Consider the following 24,652-nt stretch of genomic DNA (forward strand, 5'->3'; position numbering starts at 1 on the left):
ATTTGAATACCACTTCCACAACTTTAAGCAAGTTAAAATCTCTTCATGAAACACAAATTCAATCCATGAATACTTTGAAAATGTTGCACCAATCAGACCCACTTATTATGCAAACTCCTAAATGACATCTTAATCATAATTTTACAAACTTCATTAAAAGTTCCCAGTGGAATGTAAGCTTGAATTAAAATGAATGCAGAGATGAATTAAATGCTTGAGTGATTATTACCCTGGAAAACGATGACTAAATAAATCCACGATCACCAAAACAGTCTTAAGGTTACTGGCGTGTGAAAGCTTCCACTTCCACAAATTGTCGACAAAATTAATTCTCAATTTCATAACTGAAGTACCAGTGGCATATTAACTATCTCTTTAGAATTATAAACCAATATTTATTAACTGAACTAAATAGTCTTTGACTAGTTTACATTCCTCACATTCAAGATCATTGGCACAGCCTAATTAAGATAAGAACTTGTACACAAAACATATCCAAATGAATGAGTAATGGTGGCATGAGATTCAATGTATGTTTTAGAAACATAATTTTTACATTTTATGCATGAAGTTTCCAATAAAGAGGACTTAAAACCAAAAGTTGTCTTCAGTCAAGACGTCTTGAATAAAAATTATTCAGCATTAAAGCCTGCAACCCTCTCAAGATAAACATTGTGCACCAACGCAAAGGCAATTAAATATTGATTGCACACTATATGTGCCCACCTTATTTAGTACTTATTTTCTATTTTTAACTCTTAATCTTGAATTTTACCAACCTTTAAGAATATATTCACGATTAAAGAATCTAACTAGCTCTTATATGTACATGACTTAACACAAATTACATTGCTTTCTCTCACCATTTGAGAACTCTCTTATTTCCTTTAAAAACAATTATTAAAGTAACTATTTCAATTTAAAAAATCTTGAAATAAAAAGTTCTTTGAAGTCTTAATCACAAATAAAAAAAAAGCAATACGTATAGAAGTGATATTACACACATTACGTCAGTAAGCTTTGATCTAAACAAATCAAAAGTGTGTTTTCATGGCAACCCTCCCAAAAAGAGAGGAAGCTGAATACTGTCAAAAACAAGACTTTCCCATAGAAAATTTTGAGTATATTGGTATAAAACTGTCTCTCCTTGTTGCCCAAATTTCTCTTACTAAATTTTTCTATCAGCAATTTTAAGTTAAACACTGACCAAACAAAGCCAAAGAGATGATATTCACTAGGAAATAAACATTCTTTAATAAATTTCCTCAGCTCCTAATGTTTGTCTGCTTTAATGTCTCAAAAAAAAGGAAAAAAGAAAAAAAGAAACCTAAAAAAAAATTGTGTTCTGTAATGAATGACTAAGTTTCATGCAACATTCATCAAAACATTCATCAAATTTTTGTCCAGTCTTATTCAATCACCTATAAATGAGTTTACTGAAGTTTGCTTCTAAGTTTATGAGATACTCCTTCATCTCTGCTTACACCTGTCAAAATAAATACTATAACATGCTGCCATGTGATATTTTTGTTTCCAGACTTATTGAAAAAGTTCAGGAGGTTCCAACACTATTGCAAGTGACATTTTTCTGAGTCTTTGACTTTGGCTCATAATTCAATCGCTTAAACTGATAAACCACGGTACTTTGCTTAACCTTCCAGAACTTACAGTCTTTTTGCAGGACTTTCCAGACCTGGAAAATGTCAAAATAAAATTCCAGGACTTTCCATGTTTCCAGGACCTATAGGAACCACGTGATGCTGTTTATAATTGCATTAACTACTTCCAGTTAGAGCACATTTTGATTGAGTGTCATGAAAACAAAACCAAAGTAATCACACTAGGCAATCAGAGAAAGGAAAATACCTTTAAGATCAGAAATCACACATTACCACAAAGATGCAAAATAGACAAAACTGGTTTGATACAATCAAACCAAACAGGAATTTAAGAGCAGGGTTCGACACTAACTTTTCAACTTACTAGTGGCTAGTGACATCTTAGATGTTACAACAGTGGAAACCAAACACCCCAAGCCAAAACTGAATTTCTACTAGTCTGTGCTTATTTGGCCACCATTAGCCCTGTAAGAGCAAATAAATTTATTGACTCTTTTGACTCCCATCTTCTAGTAAATTAAAACCATTTTTTGTTGTTGCTACTGCTCTTCTTTTAATTAATTGAGATACCAGATCTTGCTGATATGTTCCTCTGATCTAAAACACCTACTTAGTAGATAGGAATTGACTCTTACACTCTCAAGATCTCATGAGTACTTCTCCTCACCGTCTACCTCATAATTCTTTTATTTTATTTTATTTTATTTTGCCAAAAAACAAACAAACTGACAGATAACAGAAAGAACGTTGGTAGGCACACCGCAACAGCTGTGGTCAATTACAACAGGTTCTTAGTTGGAAGAACTTGGTTTTGGATTCACTAATAATGTCCTAATTAATATTTTCCTTTATTTTCATAGCTTTCCTGCTTAATTTTGTACTGATAATGTGAAGAGAAATTCTGTCTTGGTCACACATGAGAGTTTGAAGGATTAAAAGTGAAATGGCATGACATAAAGGATATACTTACCTCTTGAGAATTACTTAGAGATAGATCCTTCATTCCAACTGGTCCAATTTGTGAACTGTGCTGAGATTTGCTAGCTATTCCAACTTCAGTTAGGGTACCAGCCAGTGAACTGTGGTGAGACCCCAAGGACATTTGAGAATCAGCTGAACTCTCACGAGAATGAAATGAGGATACACTTACGACAGGAGGAGCCGGTCGGCTCATGTTAATACCCTGTGAAGTTGAAACATTATTCATAGCTTCAGGGAAGGAATCCGAACAAACACCTGAATCATTTCTCTCTGTAATCTTAAATGGCTCATTAAATGATGTAACAGCTTCATGTAGTGCTCGCTGATCTACTCTTTTCAGAGGTTTTGAGTCATTTTGTGCAGTCTGTTCTTGCATTTTATAAGAATCAAAATCTGGCAGCAATCCATTGACCATGTGACTGTCAACAAACTTAACCGTCTGAGGTTCACTTGTGGAGTTCTCATCATTGTATGGTTGTCTGAAAACTCCATCTGACTCTGATTGGCTGGAAGATAATGACAAAGACCGCCCCCTTTTTTCCCCATCACTGCTTGTTCCACCAGACTCTGACCTGGTTCTCTCCTTGAACATGCCAGTGATGGCTTTAAGGATAGGACTGGAGGAGGCAGGAAACTCCACACAACCTCCCTCAGCATCCTCAGTACATTGTATTCCATACTTATTCGCAAGATGCTGATGAGCTTGATGAGAATTAAGCTCTGGATTAACCGAGAAAACATGACAAGAACAATTTACAGTGCTTTGAATGTCAATTTTGTGATTATTTTGAACATTATTGAACTTATCTGCAGAAGGCTCATTAGTTTTTCTGGTGACTATACCAAATACTCTTTTATCGTCAGAGCATAGGCCAGTAAATGCCAAGAACTTAATGGGGTACGTAACGATAGCTCTCTTCTCGTTGTCCACAAGCTTTATCCCAATTAGAGAGACTTCCATGAGAAAGAAGACATGAACTTTTTGCTGTGCTCGGAGACGTCGAACACAATTTCTAATAGCGCTTAATACTAATGACGTCATGAAATTTTAGACCCCCCGCGTGACTCAGACAAACAAGCTCCAGTTCTTTGAGAGCTACATGGGAAATGGGGAGTAGTTCGTTTATTCCCTTACAGTTCTGACTGAAGAGGATGGTGTTCCTGGCTCCAAATTTGAAAGGGAACCGGAAGAATACACTGTAGACCAGCTAAAACGGTGGTTAAAATGTAGGGGCTTAAAATTAAGCGGTAAACGAGAAGATCTTGTACAGACTGTGTGAGGTACGGGAATTATCACACCCTTGATCCGGCAATCGATCATGGAAAATGGTTTGCTGCCAAAGTTTTTCAAGAAAATTCTGATGTAAACAATGTAAAAAGGGGGTTGACAGGCCTACACGACTCCCCAGCGCGTGTTTAGAATAGCCTATTCAAAGTTTGGCCCTCACGAGTGTCTTTGAGCGATCGCCCTCTTTTGTAAGATGCGAGCGGCGGATTTTTGTATATTTCGCTCAATACTGGTTGTCTTTCTATTAAATGCCAGTTCATGTAGTTTATGTAGTTAATGTTCATGCAGTTGTCATTGAATAATTTCTGTTTCTTCGACGCTGAATTTTCTCTTTCTTTCGGTGCTCTCCTCTTAGGAGCATGTGCTCAACTTACTTGCGCTGGTCTTAGATTTGCCTTCAGTGGATCGGGAAATTCGATTGTTGGACCTTTTCCGCCGGGCCAGTGAAGAGCACAAATATAACCCAAGTATTTCTTGTTAAGTTTTTCTCCGTAATAAACTCACGCGAACAAGCCACTAGCCAACGCTTGCACTTTGCCATGTCTCGCGAAGGTTTTGGGAAAGGAATGAATACTTTCTTCCCTAATTCCTTTCACTCTTTGAGTGATTTCCTTTGAACGGTTTATGAGTCGGCTGCATGTCGTATCGAGGAAATTCCAAGTAATATACTTAGCACAAAAATTTTTCATCGCTCCTGATCCACGGCATTTCGCTTATAAAATCAAATGATAAGAATTTTCGTTTTTCGAAGCACACAAACTGCCGTACAGAATCTCCAGCATGATAAATTTCCTTCACCAAATGAACATCAACACCGCTAAAAAGTTCGAAAACGTAGCGAGAATCCTTGCACATTTATGGCTTCATACCTCTACAAATGTCAATAAATTCCTCGTAACAAACCAAACGTTCGGCCATCAAAGGAATACAAAGGCCCTCGCAGACAATTAGCAGCTTGTTGAACGTTTCAACTTCCACAAAATACAAAAAATAATTTTCAATCTGCGGGCTCTTGGGTTCACTTTAATCGCGATAAAGGTTTCGAGAAGTATTGCTTAGAGCAGAGACGAACGTAACTGATTTCGTCACGTGTAAAAAATGAAGCCTTCTAATTGGTCTGTACTTGATTTGTTGTGTAAATTTGTGGCAAGGATAAATTTCGTGACATAATTTGCTTTTTTCAAACGGATAAGCATTTACAGTGCAAACATCAACAGGATAGTCGCATTTCTGCTTACCTTTTAAGCGATTAAATGATCACGTAGGATTTTTATGTCTCGCTTTGTTCACAATTAAGCGGACGTGATCGAATCATAGATTTTGGAATCGCCCACTAATGGGCAATATAGATCATCAAATAACAGATCAAACATCTTAAATCTGCAGTGAAGGCAAATAAACAGAAAGATTGCTTGAAAGTGTTTTATTCAACCAAAATATTGTGATTGGAAGAAGCCCATTACGAGAAGAGCAAACTAAATTTGCGAATGTCATCGAAAAAATGGAGCTATTATCATAATTTGACGGAGCAATTGACGTCAACACCGCAGGCGAAGTGGATTTGTAGTTTTCGTTGTAATTTCGGAAGAAATCATGGCGAGAAACATAAAATTCCACGAATTTTGAATTGCTACAGACTTATGTTTGTACACGAAACTCCATAAGCATCAGGGGGTTGGTTCTAAAGAAACTGTGGTGCTCCGTCGGATTTGGTTTTATCAACCGATTTGTTATACAAAATTGGTATAGCCGCGACTCCCTCCAGAGGAGAAACAGAAGGAAGGGGGGGTATTGGCCACCGAGTTTCTGAAGCTGAAGCTCCGCGCCCCAGGCTTTAGTCCTTCACCAGAGCGAATAGGGTAATTGCGGGTTGTGATTTTTCTGATCACGAACCGTACCTTCCCTATAACAGAAACTTAAAAAGGTTGGTCTCGCTCCAGTAATACCGGTTTACACCAAATACGGCATGCGGTACGGTTTTTATGGGTAAGCATTTTGAAGGTCACAGGAAGTGACTGAGGTTTATCTCTGGAAAACCAAATACACCGCGCCAGTACACAAAGTTTTTCATTCATTTATTAAGCTTCAAACCTTTACAGCGAAATCTATCGTACATGTAACATTGGAATGAATAAATCCGTAAATCAGGGTAATGATTTAATAATAATAATAATAATTTAATATTTATATTGCGCAAATTAACATTTGGATATGGTCAAATGTGCATCACAACACTTTTCGGGGGACTCAGGCCGGACTGCATCAGCAGTTTACAAATTCAATCGAAGAAAACTTATTTGAAGATACCCCCTTCCCCACCCCACAATTCCCAGTAAACAGGCCAGATCAGAGGCCACATCACAGTAATCTCGTGAGTAGGTTCTTTAACGTCCCCTGCTTAACCAAATAAACCAATTAATAGATGCAGGAGACGGGACCTACGGTTTATTCTTCCTTATCCGAGAAGACTAGAATGTCTATCTATTTCTTGATATTATAGAAAGGTAGCACATTCTCCTTAGTTATTTGCCTTGATTGTTGGTCCGGCCGGGGCTCGAACCTTCGACCTCACGCAACAGTTCGGCGCTCTAAGCAATTGTATTTGTTTTTCAATAATACTGAGAAATTCACTCGCTTAAAAAATAGGATTGCCTCCGGAAAATTTCAAATTCCGTGTTCATGAAAACTCTTTTCAGCTGATACCCTTCCCTATTTCCCTATTTCCAAAACTTTCACGTCTACGTGTGTGCAACTAAGGGCTTGGTGACCCAATTAGTCTCATTTTTGTTTCTTCTTGTGTTTATCTGAGTCAGTTCTGACCGTACCACCTTTTCACAACGCAGTGGTCCTTTGAGTGTGTGCCAAATCGCAGACAAATGGATTTCTAACACGCTCTTTTATGGCGTGGGTTTGACACAAAGAATGCTAATTATAGCCGGACTCTACCTCTCATAATAAAGCGCTCTAGAGCCTGAATACTTAATTCAATACGCTGTCCCGTCGCTCGTCCCGAGCTCTCGCTATTTTCCATCTTACATGGATATACGGTGCTGACACAAGTTCCTTTTGAAAATCATCAAGCCATTCGCAATTTCTTCGTTTTAATGTCTTTTTTTCCTTCTCCATATTTTTCTGCATGGGACGTTTCAGTTTACACAGAAACATGATCGGATTATGTGCTGATGAAATGTCAAGGAAAACAATTCTGTCTAGACCTGTGGCTGGATAGAAAGGGATCAAGCTGAGAAAAAAACTGCCTTTTCCATCGGTGGTTAAACTCTTTCTAGTTAGAACACTTTTCGACTGGGTGTCGTAGAACCAATCCAAAGAATTCGCAACAGCCAATCGGGACAAGGGAAAGTATCAAAATGCGCCGATGGGAACTCAGAGTGTCTGAAGCGCTGGAAAACGAGTATGATCGTGGCGCGGTTTTTAGTTTCGCATTTGATTTAATGATATCCTTTATTCATATATCCCGTTGTTTCGTATTCACGAAAGTTCATTTAGTTGATTCGTACCCAGTTTGTGTCGGTTCGTACCCGACCCACAAGTCGAGTCGAAACTGTGCTAACATTCAGAGACGATCAAAACCCGGGAGATATATAGAAGTTTTGTTGTGTAGTATCGCTGAGCATTTTTACGAGTTGGGCCGTAGGGCGAGTCAAAATACAAAAAACGAGTAAAAATACTCAGCAATACTACACAACAAAACGTTTCATAAGAGATTTATTATCCAACATGCCAAATTGTTAATTCAGCGTAGGCGAATCTCGCGAATATTTTTGGAGTACAAATATCGCGTGACATTTGTACTCGTCTCGCGCGTTATTTGTACTCTACAAATCGCATTTGGATAAAATGCAAAATACCTCACGTGTGAGTAGATACCGATTGTTATGGGTCTGTTTGTTTCCTTACTTGGAACTGGTCAGCTCAGACGACCACCACAAACCGTATAATATTTATCCAAGCTTTAATAATTATTCGATCTCAGAAGAAATACATTTATTTGAAATCAGAAAATCACAAATTAAGTCTTAATCTCGTAGCAAAATTCAGAAAACGTGATTGGAAACTTACTTCTGTGGCAGGTCGTAAAAGCAGGTCTCTCTTTAAAGATTAGCAGATTCAGGTAAGCGGATTTTTTTACAGACTATGAAAACGACTTCTCTCTCGTTTCGATCCTAAAAAACTGGTTTAAAACATAATAAGCTAACACTTTTAAATCACTGTACGGAATTAATGTCAGTGAAAATAAATCTGTCGTCAAAAGGCAACGCCTATTTGCTAAACGAAACACTGTTTCGTTTAGCAAATTATTATTTAATTTCCATTTGGAACTCAACGCTATTTTTATACGTTTCGAGACACTCAATTGGGAACTGTTAAATTGGAGGACTCATTCTCTAAGCTTTAACCTCGCTTGGGCTCGATTATTCCTCTGACTCTAGAGCAGCCTTCATTTGGCCAAATTCTCCCTAATTCCCTCCCCTTTGAACCTGGGGACAGACTTAGCTGGGAAACCTCGCCCCTTCGGCTGTAGCCTGTAAGACAGGCGTCCTACTAGGAACACGTAGCGTTACAACCTCTCAATCGTTAAACCGGCCAGCAAGGTTTAATTCAAATTTGGGACTGTGGGGGGAAGGGGAATATTGCCGTACCCCCCCTCTGACCGTTGCTCACCCTTTGTTACCAATTCCTTTCTCTCCCAGCCTTCTGCTGATGTACAAATCAAAGGTGGAGGGCGATCAGATAACGGCTTATTAAGCGACTATCTCGGTCTGTTTATTGAGAGATTTTAGGCCACTAACTCAGTCTGTATATTGTACGATTTTAAGCCGTTAACTAACGGCTTAAAATCTCCCAATAAACAGACTGAAGGAAATTAAGCCGTTAGTTAACGGCCTAAAATCGTACAATAAACATACAGACTGAAGGAAATTATCGTACAATACGTTAGTTAACGGCCTAAAATCGTACAATAAACATACAGACTGAAGGAAATTAAGCCGTTAGTTAACGGCCTAAAATCGTACAATAAACATACAGACTGAAGGAAATTAAGCCGTTAGTTAACGGCCTAAAATCGTACAATAAACATACAGACTGAACGAAATTAAGCCGTTAGTTAACGGCCTAAAATCGTACAATAAACATAACAGACTGAACGAAATTAAGCCGTTAGTTAACGGCCTAAAATCGTACAATAAATATAACAGACTGAACGAAATTAAGCCGTTAGTTAACGGCCTAAAATCGTACAATAAACATACAGACTGAAGGAAATTAAGCTGTTAGTTAACGGCCTAAAATCGTACAATAAACATACAGACTGAAGGAAATTAAGCCGTTAGTTAACGGCCTAAAATCGTACAATAAACATACAGACTGAACGAAATTAAGCCGTTAGTTAACGGCCTAAAATCGTACAATAAACATACAGACTGAAGGAAATTAAGCCGTTAGTTAACGGCCTAAAATCGTACAATAAACATAACAGACTGAACGAAATTAAGCCGTTAGTTAACGGCCTAAAATCGTACAATAAACATACAGTCTGAAGGAAATTAAGCCGTTAGTTAACGGCCTAAAATCGTACAATAAACATAACAGACTGAACGAAATTAAGCCGTTAGTTAACGGCCTAAAATCGTACAATAAACATTACAGACTGAAGGAAATTAAGCCGTTAGTTAACGGCCTAAAATCGTACAATAAACATAACAGACTGAACGAAATTAAGCCGTTAGTTAACGGCCTAAAATCGTACAATAAATATAACAGACTGTAGGAAATTAAGCCGTTAGTTAACGGCCTAAAATCGTACAATAAACATTACAGACTGTAGGAAATTAAGCCGTTAGTTAACGGCCTAAAATCGTACAATAAACATAAAGACTGAAGGAAATTAAGCCGTTAGTTAACGGCCTAAAATCGTACAATAAACATACAGACTGAAGGAAATTAAGCCGTTAGTTAACGGCCTAAAATCGTACAATAAAATAACAGACTGAACGAAATTAAGCCGTTAGTTAACGGCCTAAAATCGTACAATAAACATACAGACTGAAGGAAATTAAGCGGTTAGTTAACGGCCTAAAATCGTACAATAAACATAACAGACTGAACGAAATGAAGCCGTTAGTTAACGGCCTAAAATCGTACAATAAAGATAACAGACTGAATGAAATTAAGCCGTTAGTTAACGGCCTAAAATCGTACAATAAACATAAAGACTGAAGGAAATTAAGCCGTTAGTTAACGGCCTAAAATCGTACAATAAACATAACAGACTGAACGAAATTAAGCCGTTAGTTAACGGCCTAAAATCGTACAATAAATATAACAGACTGTAGGAAATTAAGCCGTTAGTTAACGGCCTAAAATCGTACAATAAACATTACAGACTGTAGGAAATTAAGCCGTTAGTTATCGGCCTAAAATCGTACAATAAACATTACAGACTGAACGAAATTAAGCCGTTAGTTAACGGCCTAAAATCGTACAATAAAAATAACAGACTGAACGAAATTAAGCCGTTAGTTAACGGCCTAAAATCGTACAATAAATATAACAGACTGTAGGAAATTAAGCCGTTAGTTAACGGCCTAAAATCGTACAATAAACATTACAGACTGTAGGAAATTAAGCCGTTAGTTAACGGCCTAAAATCGTACAATAAACATTACAGACTGAACGAAATTAAGCCGTTAGTTAACGGCCTAAAATCGTACAATAAATATAACAGACTGTAGGAAATTAAGCCGTTAGTTAACGGCCTAAAATCGTACAATAAACATTACAGACTGTAGGAAATTAAGCCGTTAGTTAACGGCCTAAAATCGTACAATAAATATAACAGACTGTAGGAAATTAAGCCGTTAGTTAACGGCCTAAAATCGTACAATAAACATAAAGACTGAAGGAAATTAAGCCGTTAGTTAACGGCCTAAAATCGTACAATAAACATAACAGACTGAAAGAAATTAAGCCGTTAGTTAACGGCCTAAAATCGTACAATAAAAATAACAGACTGAACGAAATTAAGCCGTTAGTTAACGGCCTAAAATCGTACAATAAATATAACAGACTGTAGGAAATTAAGCCGTTAGTTAACGGCCTAAAATCGTACAATAAACATTACAGACTGTAGGAAATTAAGCCGTTAGTTATCGGCCTAAAATCGTACAATAAACATTACAGACTGAACGAAATTAAGCCGTTAGTTAACGGCCTAAAATCGTACAATAAAAATAACAGACTGAACGAAATTAAGCCGTTAGTTAACGGCCTAAAATCGTACAATAAACATTACAGACTGAACGAAATTAAGCCGTTAGTTAACGGCCTAAAATCGTACAATAAACATAACAGACTGAACGACGTTACGTAAGTAATAAAAGAAGAAATGACCTAAAACGATCGACAACACCCATCTAGGACCACCGAAAACCCACTTCAGAAATCAATTTCAAGCGTAAAATAGCGCACGCTGAAGCTTTATTAGGGCGATTTTCGTAGATATTTATTTACGGAAATGCGTGACAGCAGTTTCTTAAATCATTAATATATCATCAAGTTACAAACCAATCACGATACGCCAATTTGGCCACATCTGTGCGTTTAGAATCCCCGATGAAACAATGGACAGAAGGTTTTCCACTGTACTTTGATGAAATATCAAACCCTAGGGCTTGCTAAAATGTCATACCCTGTGACGTTCCCCAGGGACTTGTGACACTGCTAAAATATTTGACAACAAAGGCCAATAATTACTGAAAAACAACAATTCCGCTTACGCTGCCAAAATCTTGGCTAATGATGCACGATTGAAAAGCAATTTCAAAAAATCGTAGTGTGCTTCGTGTTTCATCGGGGTTTTCCCGTGTTTGGAAACCCCGATGAAACACACGCAATCGTTTTTGCAATATTACATGCAAAGCTGAGCGGAATTGGCGCGTTGTCCCTTCGCTATTTTCTTTAATTGAGTGATGACATTTCATAGTCGTCTAACGGCTTTTTTTCATTCCATTAATCTCATAAACTTAAGTTAATATTCGTCAGTGTCTGCGTTTTTTTGGCTCTCAGGTCAAAAAGACACCAAGGAAGACCCTCATTAGTTGAAAATTTGATGAGGTTGGGTAAGGAGGGGGGCACTGGGGCCTCTGGGAAACCTCAAAACCGGAGGAAAAAACCTCCAAAACCGGAAAACCGACGGAAAAAGCAGCAAAACCGAAAACCCATGCAAACCTGACAAAAGCGCTACATTTTCACCGTTAAGAGGGGTCAAAAAGGAAAAACCGACAACCGCCTCAGAGTTTTCGTGAAAACCGAATGCAAAAACACGTAAAATCCGTTAACCGCTCTGAACATCAAAACCGAACAACCGAACCTTTTTGGCCCAAAAGCCTAAAAAACGATCCAACAAACAGTGAAAACCGCAAAACCGAAAATCCCAAAGCCCCCCTCCTTAAGCTAATATCTTACCCTTTGCTAACAAATCGAAATCATGCAGAGCCACCATTTTACATCATGACTGCTTCAAATTGCGCTGCTTAATTAATTTCGTTCCGTCTGTTATGTTTATTGTACGATTTTAGGTCGTTAACTAACGGCTTAATTTCGTTCAGTCTGTTATGTTTATTGTACGATTTTAGGCCGTTAACTAACGGCTTAATTTCGTTCAGTCTGTTATGTTTATTGTACCATTTTAGGCCGTTAACTAACGGCTTAATTTCGTTCAGTCTGTTATGTTTATTGTACGATTTTAGGCCGTTAACTAACGCCTTAATTTCGTTCAGTCTGTTATGTTTCTTGTACGATTTTAGGCCGTTAACTAACGGCTTAACTTCGTTCAGTCTGTTATGTTTATTGTACGATTTTAGGCCGTTAACTAACGGCTTAATTTCGTTTAGTCTGTTATCTTTATTGTACGATTTTAGGCCGTTAACTAACGGCTTAATTTCGTTCAGTCTGTTATGTTTATTGTACGATTTTAGGCCGTTAACTAACGGCTTAAAATCGTACAATAAGAATATAGTTATTTAATATTTTTTATTATATATATTAAAAAAAATATATTATTTATTTTTTTATTTACGAAATTATCATACCGACCGAGATAGTGGCTTAAAATCTCACAATAAACAGACCGTGATAGTAACATATTATGTCATTATATATATTCCCAAAGGTGGAAGCTATGATTTTCAGCAAGAAAATGCTGAGCAGTACCAGACATTAAATTGTCTTAACTTGTTTTGAAAGCTTCGAAGTAAAAGGTTTCAGTTCTTTCCGCTGCTTGGTTTGCATTAGGGACCTTAAGAAAAACCCCGACAGTGACGGCAGCGAGGACGTGAAAAAAACAAAAGATTTAACTGGCAGAGCAATAACTCAGCACGTGCGTTTTAAAACTTAGTAAATTTCTTAGCCGTTTTTTGCAAAACAACGACGTAAAATCCCCTAAATTCGCGTCGTCTGCGAACCTTAACCGCGACGGCAAATTATTTAATTTCCATTTGGAACTCAACGCTATTTTTATACGTTATGTTGAGGTTGAAGTGTGGCGCCGTATGAGACGGTAAACAGATGCAGCCATTTTCGAAATTCTAATTAAAGATAGAAATTCATTTTTCAATCGACGTCTTCCTTGGCAACGGGTTCACTGAATCTTCTCTTGTTTGCGAGGCTAAATTTCCAGCACGCGTACAGACCTAGCCTCAAATCAGACAAGGTAGTCACGGGGTATTTGCATGTGTATTGCCCCCAGACTGTCCTCCTTACAATTTTTAAGTTACTGATATGAGGAATTTATTTACCAATCAAGAGCCTTTTTAGTTGGTGATCATTTATCCCTTATCCTTTATAAGGCCTTGAGTCTCTTAATTTGTGATTCGGGGAGAGAAATTAGATGCGAGATACTCTCAGGGGTCAAATGAATGATGACTAGTTAATGACTAGTTTATTAATAAACTCTCCTCTCTGGCAGTAAAGGACATGAATCATCGAGTGTATTTTACAATCTTAAGACAACTATTATCTAAAAACTAAAAATTTACGACTATAATGCTCTAACTCTTTCAGCCAGCAATTTAAGTTAAACCATCTTAAAAGAGGAGATAAGAGACAAATGTTGGTCAGTTGAAAAAGAAAAACCACCGTACTAGACTTGTACTTAATTTGTTTTTTAACGGCCATAGATGACTTGATTATGGCGCGAAGTTGAGTTGAACCCATTACCATGTAAAATACAACGCATGAAAGATGAATTTGTTTACTCAATCAATGATCATGCACTTCGCTCTATTTTGATGCGAGTTAAAACCAACAAATAAGTTCTCCATAGCGGTGTGGTTAAGTGACACAGTAATTAATCGAAGAGCTAATTCAAAATACCTGACAGGGCCGTAGTTACTAAAAGTTGGAATCACCTGAAACCATCTGAAACCACCTGAAACCACCTGAAACCATCTGAAACCACCTGAAACCACCTGAAACCACCTGAAACCACCTGAAACAATCTAAAACCACAAAGGAAATCACCTGAAACCACCTAAGAAGCCATCTAAACCCACGTGAATCCATCTGAAATCGACAAAACAACTCGAAATAACCTAAAACGTCATCAAACTTAACAAACTAAAACGGAAATAGTTCAAATTTATAAATACAGTTGACTCTCTCGTAAGCGACCACCTCGGGTCAGGAGAAAGTGGTCGCTTATGGAAGATAGTCGCTTACTAAGAGGAAGACAGGAAGCCCAAATAATGAGAATCCCAACAAAGGTAGTCCAAACAATTCGCAATTTGATCTTGTGTAACACCCATCAAAGGCTCGACTATTTTAATAAAAATTTCAACGTTTTAAATGAGAAAATGTCTTACAGCACTGTATAAACATTATCGCAAATCGGTATCTTAATTTTCAGCATGACGCAAAGCTTCTGCATTGCTAATTTACTTTACTTTACGTCTATTTTTATCTGTTATCTCACTGTCACTGACAATGAAATTAGTCTCAGTTTCACGACGCATTCCAAGATCTCGTTTGATAACAACGGGAAGAGAGATAAATCTTGTAATTACACACTAGGTACACGTTTTTCGAGCTGTGCGGTCTGCGGTCTGCGTTTTTGAGGTCTGTGTTAACGAGACACCTGAGTTGCTTTGTACGATTGTACCAAAAATGATTTCATATAGTAGAAGTACTTTAACGTGAAAACAGATATTCCGAGATCTCGTCTGATAACATCAATGACAAAAGAAAGATAGATAAATCTGGTATTTACACACTGTATACACTAAGGAAAACTGATTGCGCACACGTCGACCGACTCAAAAGGCACACACATAACCTCTGCAAGACTGGTACAGCTCAACAGTGGAGGGTCGTAACTGCGATATCTTCAATAAGAATTCAACTCCAATGTTTACATAGCAGTTTCGCTTACGCATTCCGTGATCTCGTTTGATAACAAAGGGAAGAGAGATAAATCTGGTAATTACACACTGTGTAGATCTTTTTCGAGGCGTGGGTATTCGAGGTGTGCGGTTTGCGGTGTGCGGTGTGCGGTTTGCAGTCTGCGGTCTGCGTTCATGTCTGCGTGCTTTCATGCAATTTTCAGGTAATTTCAGATGGTTTCAGGTGGTTTCATTGGTGGTTTCAGATGGTTTCAGATGGTTTCAGATGGTTTCAGATGGTTTCAGGTGGTTTCAGGTGGTTTCAGGTGATTCCAACTTTTAGTAACTACCCTGACAGGGCTTGTCGGTACAACGTACCGCTTAAGACATAGGTCTGATATTTAACCACATTTGAGAAACCATTCCTGTCATTGACCAGTTTAATTAAAATCCGCGTTCATGCTTTTCTCCTTTGGCGTCTTCTACTGAAGAGACTAAGCGTGCGATTTGAACTTTGCTCATTTTCCGCATTCTATTAAAAAATGAACGCCCAATAGTAAAACAATTATACAACTTAGAGTGTATCTCAGGCAGTGTAGAGTTTCTAATATGAACCAGACGGCGATTGTGACTAAGCATTTAGTCGGCTTTTCTCTCATTATAGTTATTACAGTTGGTATTTGAAGAATTAATTTCAACAAACAGTAAGAAATAAACTCCAAATGAAACGTGAAATAATTTTGGTTGCCTACAGCTAAAATGTGTATCCGGAAGTCAAATGGGCTGGTGAGTACCGAGTTAGGGGCGTTAATATATGTTTGCCTTGGGCAGGGGTCGCACTGTGGCCTTATTTTTTTTTATGTCGCGTCATAAGTTGTCCTACAAATATGTCGCGACATTTAGACCACGGGAGTCATGGAGGTCGCACTTGTGCGACATGAAGGATATTTGAAACCAGACTGTCAACTCTTAATATATCACGCGCGAAAAGAGCACCAAATAAAATTTTCTAGACATGAAGCTGGTGCTAGTTTTATTAGCGACATTTCTTCATTCTCTGTTTAATTTGTTCAATGTACAAAACCTTATTGATTTGTACGCATTGTACAATACTCGCCAACGGCAAATGTTGGCTCTTGCCGCTTTAAACCGACGTCGATGGATGCGAAAAAATGGGAAAATATGTGCGAGCCAAAGGGTGAAAACAAGCCATCCCCATACTGAGAATAATCAGATGAATAGTGCAAATTTGTAAATTGGTATGGGTTGAAATTCGCCATAGGGACCAGATAAAACGTGTGTCGAGAAAACCTGTCCTTCGGACATAGTTATATTAGCCTGGTTGCGACAAAAGGGTCGCACTTGTCGCAAGCACGCAATGACAGATTTTATGTCCAATGTAAACACCAAAAGCATAGGTGCGACCCCTGCCTTACACTCAATATCTGATAACATCTCCTTCCCTTTACAAAGGAGGTTAGTTCAGCCGTCTCTAGGGAAACTTTCATTATTGTTTAATGCTTATCATCGCTAAGGAACAGACTTGCAATGATTTTGTTTCAGTGGGTCTTCAGGATTGTTGTGGTGGCGTTTTGGCCCTCGAAGGGTAAGTTTGACCAATTTGATCTTCATGAGCTAGCTTGTATCACGAAAGTCATGCATACATGAGTAGGTGACAAAGTGGCGAAAGCGAAAGCAGTACGATTCCGACGTCGAAGAACGCTTCAATTTTTCTACGTCTGTTCTGAACAGATCGTTCAGAAGATAGGAGCTAAGTTACCTTGTTACACCCTATTACCCGGTTATGGTGGTACTCGCCATGCACGGCAAAGTCATAGTCAGAGACAACTGTTGATAAGCCTTTGGTGGAAGCTTTGTCAAATGTCGGTTAAAGGCTTTAACCTAGCGTTCGAGGTTTGTTTTCGCGAACAAGCAGTCATTATCTTTAGACCTCATTGGCTTTTCTTCTAAATGTTGGATAGACATCTCTCTTCGTGAATACTTTAGTTACTCGCTTCTCGCAATCGTAAGTGCTTGCTACTGATTTCCGAGGTCCAAAGAAGTCAGTGCTTATAGAAACCAATTATCCTGCAAACAACGGAAGTTGGAAAAACTTGAAACCCGTAAGCGCTTTACCTTATTAAGCTGTAGATCGGTTACATGCTTTCAAGGAGAAGGCTGCAATAGATAGATTTTCTTCGCCGAGTCGCTCAAAATGATTTTACTGGATGGATTAATGGCGATGGAATCGACAACTAAAAACCGGAGTCTGACTTCAAAATCTGCCTGCGTCGAAGCATTTTCCGAGAAAAACTGTCATGCATAAAAAGTAAACATCTATTGTGAACTGTTCATTCATTTGCATGAGGAAAGCAAAGATATCAGAAGATTCTAATAGTGACTCTTGCGGAAACAACTGGTTCAGTTTCATCGTTATAAGCGACGTACAGGTATTCAAAGGTCAAAGATGGCTGTATGGATTTTGGGGATTTTGACGGCGGCGGCATTATGTAGTAAGTTACTATGTCATACATAGCGTCACCCTCGTAAGTCGCCCGTGTGGTTGTAGATATTGCAACTGATATCTGGCAGACATGACTATGCATAGAAAATGAGGTGCAAAGTTGTACCTTAGACGGAACGAAGAGAAGTTTAAGTGGCACAAACTGTCATAGCTGAATGGCTCCAGACAACTTTGCAATTACGATCTTTTATGGACATTTTGGTTTGGGTAAGGTTACATCGTTCATTCCCTGTTCTCGTATATCAGACGCATGCTGGTTCGTTAAAGTGACAAGCTCTGTTAAGTAGTACTTCAATTCTCAATTCTTGTGTCATTTAAGTATGTTGTTTTGGAAGTTATAATTTTAAGTTTCAATTAACCACCAAGATATTGAGAGAAATAGATATATGTCATCGTACAAATACAATTATTTAGACAGATAAACATAAGTGATCACTGCAAGCTTGACTCTTTCGTATATTGTTTAGAAGAAGCTGTTTTTCCTCACTCTATCGAGTTACTCTTTATGAAGCGATATTAAAAAAATTTTCGAGGCACGATAAGAGGGAAAGACAGCTTGGCGGTCTGGGGAAGGAACCAGATTCGCATCATTACCGTTCCTTGGGCCATTACTCAGTTACGACTTCCCGTTTCCTTTGTGGCGTGAGATTTCATTATAAACAACACTGTTCGATGGGTTTCAAACATAGTCTCCGCCACGACATGAGCATAAGTCGTAAGGATAAGGAGTAGGTTCGACGGCGAAAAAAGAGAAATATTTTGACGAGATTTAATAAGTTTGAAGTGAAACAACTTTAGGAACTATCATGATTAACGATCCAACCTTCCGTCCTCGCCTTACCACCTCTGGTCGAATAAATTAAAACTCTTCCTCACAACCTCCGGTCAAGTAGTCCTAAACTCTTCCTTAAATTCGTAGAAACAAGATAGTTCTCAGAAAACCACTTTTGTCGCCAGAAATCAAAACAATCCTCCACGCGTTCGAGGATTTGGGCGGACACCCCTGTAGATCTAGATCCAAAAGTGTGCGTGACAACCATCTCAGTTTTATATCGTCCGGACAAAAGTAGTATGAGATGAGCAAATGTAAGGGCATTGGGTGGGCCTGTCTCACTTGTGCTCGTAAAATGGTTGGAAAGTGACTCGCTGGAATGCCAAAAAGTTGCTAAAATTGCTAAAAATTTAAAAAGTTGCTACCTGAATTTCACAAGTTGCGTCCTACATTTCTTAACATTTATATTTAACAATTATTCGCCGAAGGTGAGGTGAATATCGTCGAATAATCCCCGAGACGAAGTCTCGGGGATTATTCGACAATATTCACCGAACCTGAGGCGAATAATTGTCAGTTTTAGTATAATTTCGGAGCTGAACAACAGAGAAATTTCTAAAATCATAACATTTTAGTAACATTTATTAACATTTTATTTTAACATTTTATATAAACCGCGTGGAGCGGTTTATATAGCGTCATATAAGGAACCGCTCGACCAATCAGATTGCTGGAAACTCTTAGCTCAGCTCTGAAATTATACTAAATGTATATATATATATTTATAAACGCTAATTACAAGCTATATTTTTCGTTCTTCCCAATAACATACTTAGCTTTGAAGAGTCGCTCAAAAGTAAAGGCGGCCGCTAACCAACCATTTTCGTTCATGGAAAGTAAATGCTTGGTAAATGCTCCAAACCTAAAAGTTGCTCTTACATCGCTCAGAAGGGCGAAAATTGCTCGAAGTTGTTAGAGCCGCGAAGAGTTGCTCCAAACGCCAAAAGTTGCACTAAAGTTGCCGAGCACAATCAGGACAGGCCTGGCATAGGGGGCTTGAGGCAAAAGTGAGCCAAAAAAAAAAAACAACAACAAAAAAGTAATGAGTGGACTAGGAGGGGTGGGGAGGGGAACGGATTGCCTCTGGCGAAGCTCAGAGATTTCACCAAACAAACCAAAATATGCAATTAATCCGAGGAAAAGTACTGGTACATCGAACGAGTTTGGTTAGGGTTCAAAACTGTACGTCGAGTAAGTAAGTAAATATTTTATTTAACCACGTTAACATTTAGGAGCATCTGCGCTCGTTTAAACATGTACAGGACAATAAAATAATATGGAAAGTATCTACAAAGTTTATGTCACTAAAATTATCCTAAACAATTGTCCTATAATAAACGATACCAAATACTAAATAGAATATCTAAGGAAATTTAAAAGGGAAATATTTGCATTGACATTACTTACATCGCCAGTATTTACATAAGGGACGTATAAAAGCTGGAAAATCACTCGCGTTTCTAACATACCAGGATAATGAGTTCCATGTCTTGGCACTACAAGTGCCAGACCTACGGCAAACTTCTCTCTGAGTCTCCTATGAAATCTTCCCGCGGGTAGAAAAACCCGTGTCTTGCAGCGCCAGTGATTAGGACCCTCTCGCAACCTAGCTTAGTCTTCACGATTAGTTTGATTCTCAGATGGTCCGTAGTAGTTCACCTTACTCCTGCTCAGTGAGCACCATTAGACCTAGAGGCGGGCTGTGGCTGAGTACTCAGTGCTTTTTAATATTTGAAGGGATATAATGGTTTAGGACATCAATACTGACGTCAATTCTTGGTTGCTTCTTTTTAGAAAATATGAAAACTACAGCTTCATCAACTCCGACAGAAACATCAATACAAGCATGTACCAGCGGAAGTTTGAATTTACAGTGCGGAGGTTTTACGAACGTGAGCACAATTGAAGATGTCAGGTGGAGAGTAAAATTTCAGGACAACAGTGGAGAGAAGATCTACTGGTTGATGTCCGACGATGAGCACTCAAAGGTGCTGAGGCTTCCAGGCGGAATGAAGGTTGAGGGCGTTTCTAGACAAAACATTTCCATAGAACGCTACGAAGAAAACAGTACGATAAATCATGTCAACATATTGTGTTCAGTTGATCGCCATACCCGCGCAGGCATCAAAACAACAACTGGTGAGATCTATAAGATCGATTTTACTATTCAGTGTAAGTATTGAAACACTTCGATTTTTGTTGCAACTGTCTGCTTAGTTGCCAGGCCGCCGTAAAGCAAGAGTGCTGTTGGGGTTGACCTTGATAGAGACGAGAGAGTAATCAGCACGTCTTAAGTAATTATAATAAGCGTGTGTCAATCATGCCTCTCTTGAACCTTCCTTGTTCGTCTTTGTTTAATTGAGACTTATAATAATAATAATAATAATAATAATAATTTATCAATTTATAGTGCGCTTTTTACATACAATGATCAAAAGCGCATTACAAGGACTTACCTCGTTCAATGTTTGTGTACCATAATAATCAATGATAAGCTCTTATTCTACAGTTTATCTCTATCACATCAGAGAAGAGTTTCATCAAATTCTCCAAACCTCAACTATATTATATTCTAACTATTATCATGGATGTACGAATGTATTATATTCCTTCATTCACTAGTGTGATCCTTTGTTCTTTGTCCGTCCACTCGTTCGTATGGTCGTGGGTTCGTTTTCTCTTTCTTTTTTCGTTTGTTCGTGCGTTGGTTCTTTCGTTAAGAAATCGTGAAAATATCTGTGAATGGGAAAGGTGTTATGTCAGTTTTCTGTTGAATATAGAAAGCTGTCCAAGATTTTATAGGTTTCTTTTACTGTAAATGCGAGTAAAGTCCAACCGTAAAGTCTACCGTTTAGAAAATACGGGTGAAGACGAACCATAAGGTTAACCGTTTACTCTTACACGAGGCACCGTGAGGTGAACTCAAAATTCAGCACTAAACTATCGAATTCAGATTGAATTCAGGTTGAATTCAGGTAAAAACTCGGTGGCCCTCGTGGTCTATACTCGAAGGCCACTCACGCGCATGCCCGAAAGTCAAGCGCTTCCGCAGGGGACCCAGCTGGGGAACGTGAAGCCCAGCGGTAACATTTACTTTCTCTGTGATTGGTCCAGCAACCTTGAACTTTTTTCCCTAATTACATGCGAAACTAAACTGTCCAATCACAATTTGGTCTGACGTATTTTCCCGCGATTTAGGCCGATTGCAGTTACATGCAGTTTGTTTGAGTTCCCATTGGCAACCTGCGATATTTTCATAAATTTGTTTCGACTGACCGTTGTTTTACTCTGGTTTTTGCTCTAATGATTACGTTCTCATGAGCTCGACAAGCTGCTCTCGTGAACTCGACAAGCTGCTCTGATGAGCTCGACAAGCTCATCAACATTTCTTGTTTACTCATTAGGTGTACAGACAGTGGAAGGAGGAAATCTTAATTTAACAAGAATCCTGCAGAAGATGGTTCTATGTGAACGTGTGAGCGCTGTCTGTTGGTCTATTAATGGAAGCTCCTTTGTACACTACGCAAATTGCTTTAAAAAAGAACTCGATGGCAGTAATGATGAAGTCAGTTTAGATTTCAGGAGAAGACTGAGATTTACGAGAGCCGGTCTAATACTGACCAACATTCAAGGTTATGATGACGGACGCGAGATTGATGTCAGATTTGACATTGAAAAAGACTCTGGTGGGAAGAGAAGGGAGTCGAAGACGATAAGGATTTTGGTCGAGAGGGCTTGGCACTTTTCATCTTCCGTTACGTCTGTATCTCGAAGCACACCCTCCACAAGTACGCCCTCCATTATTGTCAACTTAGAGCCCAAAGAACACAAACCAACGAACAGTGCATCAGCCAAAAACAGACTTGAAATGACATTGACGGTGATTGGGTTACTAATCTCCTTTGTATTTACTTGAGATGACAAAAATTCCTCCATGTGGGATAGAAAAGTAAGTTTGATGGGTACAGAGGCTTTCATGGACGCACCCCTTAGATCATCGACCTTTCTGCACTTAATTTAAAGGTAGTTGTGGAAGACTAACCTCGGAAAATTCTTCTTTGAAATGCTTTTTCAACCTTCACTTGTATTTTAGCAGGGTTCAAAAGTTTTTTTTTCACGGCGAAACGTTGCACAGTAGCAGTTGCAGGGCAACTACGAGAAATAAAAAGATTAAATTCTCCGTTGTACATAGCCTATTTTTTAAAATTCTTTCCTTTGAAAAATTTTGTGACCTTCTAGGATATTTTATTCAAGTACTTTCATAATGAAATAAGTTTGATGCAAGTTCTTCTAGAGAGTTATTTATGAGTAACAAAACATCGTGAGATACAATGAATATATGAAGTTCATATATTTTGAACTGCGGTATTAGATACGTATGATGCACGATCCTCGCAGTAGATAGCGCTATTAATGCAGTAGCGAAAATCAGACCTGAAAAAAATCAGGCCTGTACGGGACTCGAACCACTGACCTCTGCGATACTAGTGCAGCGCTCTACCAATTGAGCTAACAAGCCAACTGGGAGCAGGCCGTTAAGTTGATTCGTAATAAACCCGTGAAAGTGATAAATGAGATACAATGAAGCGAAGTTTACCCAGCAACTGAACTCAACGGTATATAAAAAATAATTCATATATCAAAATTTCCCGACACACTTTCGTTTGTCATTATCCCTGGAATATTTTCGCGAATTTCACGAAAATCGGTCAAATCTACGTCCCCTATAAATTCGCTCAAAGTGTACGTATTCTTCTCAAAATTAAATGCGAGATTTTAGCTCCTAAAGATTTTTAAACAACTTGCGCCACACCAGGAGATTATTTCGCCTCTTGAGACCGCAAACCAATAGGACAACGGGACCAGCTCCTTGCGTCACTGAATGACGATGGCCTTGGATCAAGATTTCCCGGGAAAAGTAATGCATTGCAGACACGTTCATTACACAATTAATTAATAAGCTCAGTAGAGCTTATTAATTAGGCAACGTAAAAACCCGCGGAGAAAATGGATAAAATCGAATAACCTGCTCAGAAGCAAGACAACGAATCGACACACAGCTTTAAAATCTACTATTCGAGGCGACTGTAAATGTTTTTGTATCAAGGGTGGTATTTGCTTAAAGAAAAAGAAACCTCGTTTTTAACTTATTGTATGATAGATTATGGTTTGACAGCGACTTTTTGAATCAAAATCTGGACGCCAGCGTGTAGCGGGGTACTAGTCACTTTTACTAGGGACTTTTTTCTTTTCATGACAGAATGGTACTCTTCTTTCTTCTTTGTGCCTGTTTTTTCTCTTTATACCCAGGGACTTTTTTCTGCATTTGAATTCAATACAAGAAAGATAGAAAATCCAAAACAATAACATAATATGATATGACATTATTACACGCTATATCTTATTTACAAATAGTAAACACCACAACGTACACAATTGAGCTAAGGATGCACGCGAGAGGTTGCAGCGTGGTCGAGTGGTCAGCGTGTCGGACTCGCAATCCGTCACTCCCGGGTTCAAGTCCCGCTCTGACCACTCCCTGAATTTGTTTCACGGTAGCTCCGAATACAAATCCTCGGCCATGCTTGTAAATAGCCAAGTGGTTTGCCTCCGGCCAGTTGTGATTCTCAACAATATTATGTTTAATTTGAATTATTTGTTTACAGCCCACAATGTAAACTACTGGGTTACCAGTAATTGTGTTAGCTACCAAAGTTAATTTTTTTTTCTTTTTTTTTGCTAAGAATGAAAGAAGCGTAAGACTCGCGCGTGGCGATAGCCGAGAGGGACTCTAGCTTCTTGAGTGCTTAGCAAAACCTCCCAAGTGCATCCATAACTCAATAGTGTACACTGTGGTGTTTACCATTTGTTTTATAGCATAACATTGATACATTGTAGCAAAAGAGTTTTCTTTTATTTAACAAATCTTACGTGACCGAGAAAAAGAAGCACGCGCGGAATTCTTTGCATTCGCTCACGTCAGCAGCGTACACCCATGGGTAAATGGTG

At 38.5% G+C, this 24,652-nt stretch overlaps 2 protein-coding genes and 1 long non-coding RNA gene across 9 annotated transcripts in view; 1 reads left to right on the top strand and 2 right to left on the bottom strand.

The window, feature by feature from the left end:
* The window catches only part of LOC148742040 (uncharacterized), a 21,923-nt gene extending 17,680 nt beyond the window's left edge, over positions 1-4,243 (bottom strand). For 2 of the 3 annotated variants that reach the window (XM_088726759.1, XM_088726796.1), the window contains exon 1: positions 2,590-4,243. In XM_088726759.1, the coding sequence (XP_088582885.1) occupies positions 2,590-3,642 (1,053 nt within the window). In that variant the 5' untranslated portion in view covers positions 3,643-4,243. Of the gene's footprint in view, positions 1,694-2,589 lie in introns of all 3 variants that reach the window. The other variant, XM_088726717.1, reaches the window with a different exon arrangement.
* A 2,890-nt stretch (positions 4,244-7,133) lies between these two features.
* LOC111338981 (uncharacterized) lies at positions 7,134-22,830 on the top strand. 5 transcript variants are annotated; one of them, XM_088728094.1, is made up of 4 exons: positions 7,134-7,300; positions 7,980-8,020; positions 20,438-20,815; positions 22,048-22,830. In XM_088728094.1, the coding sequence occupies exons 3-4, from the start codon at positions 20,443-20,445 to the stop codon at positions 22,557-22,559; spliced, it is 885 nt and encodes a 294-aa protein (XP_088584220.1). In that variant the 5' UTR covers positions 7,134-7,300; positions 7,980-8,020; positions 20,438-20,442; the 3' UTR covers positions 22,560-22,830. The 5 variants fall into 5 exon arrangements, with proteins under 5 accessions (XP_088584220.1, XP_022801286.2, XP_022801283.2 ...); XM_022945551.2 differs by lacking the exons at positions 7,134-7,300; positions 7,980-8,020 and adding an exon at positions 16,597-16,893 and having other exon boundaries at positions 20,438-20,782; XM_022945548.2 differs by lacking the exons at positions 7,134-7,300; positions 7,980-8,020 and adding an exon at positions 16,598-16,893.
* On the bottom strand, positions 13,828-15,636 carry LOC148742042 (uncharacterized). Its single transcript, XR_015989880.1, has 2 exons — positions 14,389-15,636; positions 13,828-14,318 (listed from the first exon to the last, which is right to left on the bottom strand). It is a non-coding gene; the product is annotated as an uncharacterized LOC148742042 (long non-coding RNA).
* Positions 22,831-24,652: the final 1,822 nt, after the last annotated feature.

Source organism: Stylophora pistillata, chromosome 1, assembly GCF_964205215.1.
Source record: "Stylophora pistillata chromosome 1, jaStyPist1.2, whole genome shotgun sequence".
In the NCBI taxonomy this organism is placed as follows: domain Eukaryota; kingdom Metazoa; phylum Cnidaria; class Anthozoa; order Scleractinia; family Pocilloporidae; genus Stylophora; species Stylophora pistillata.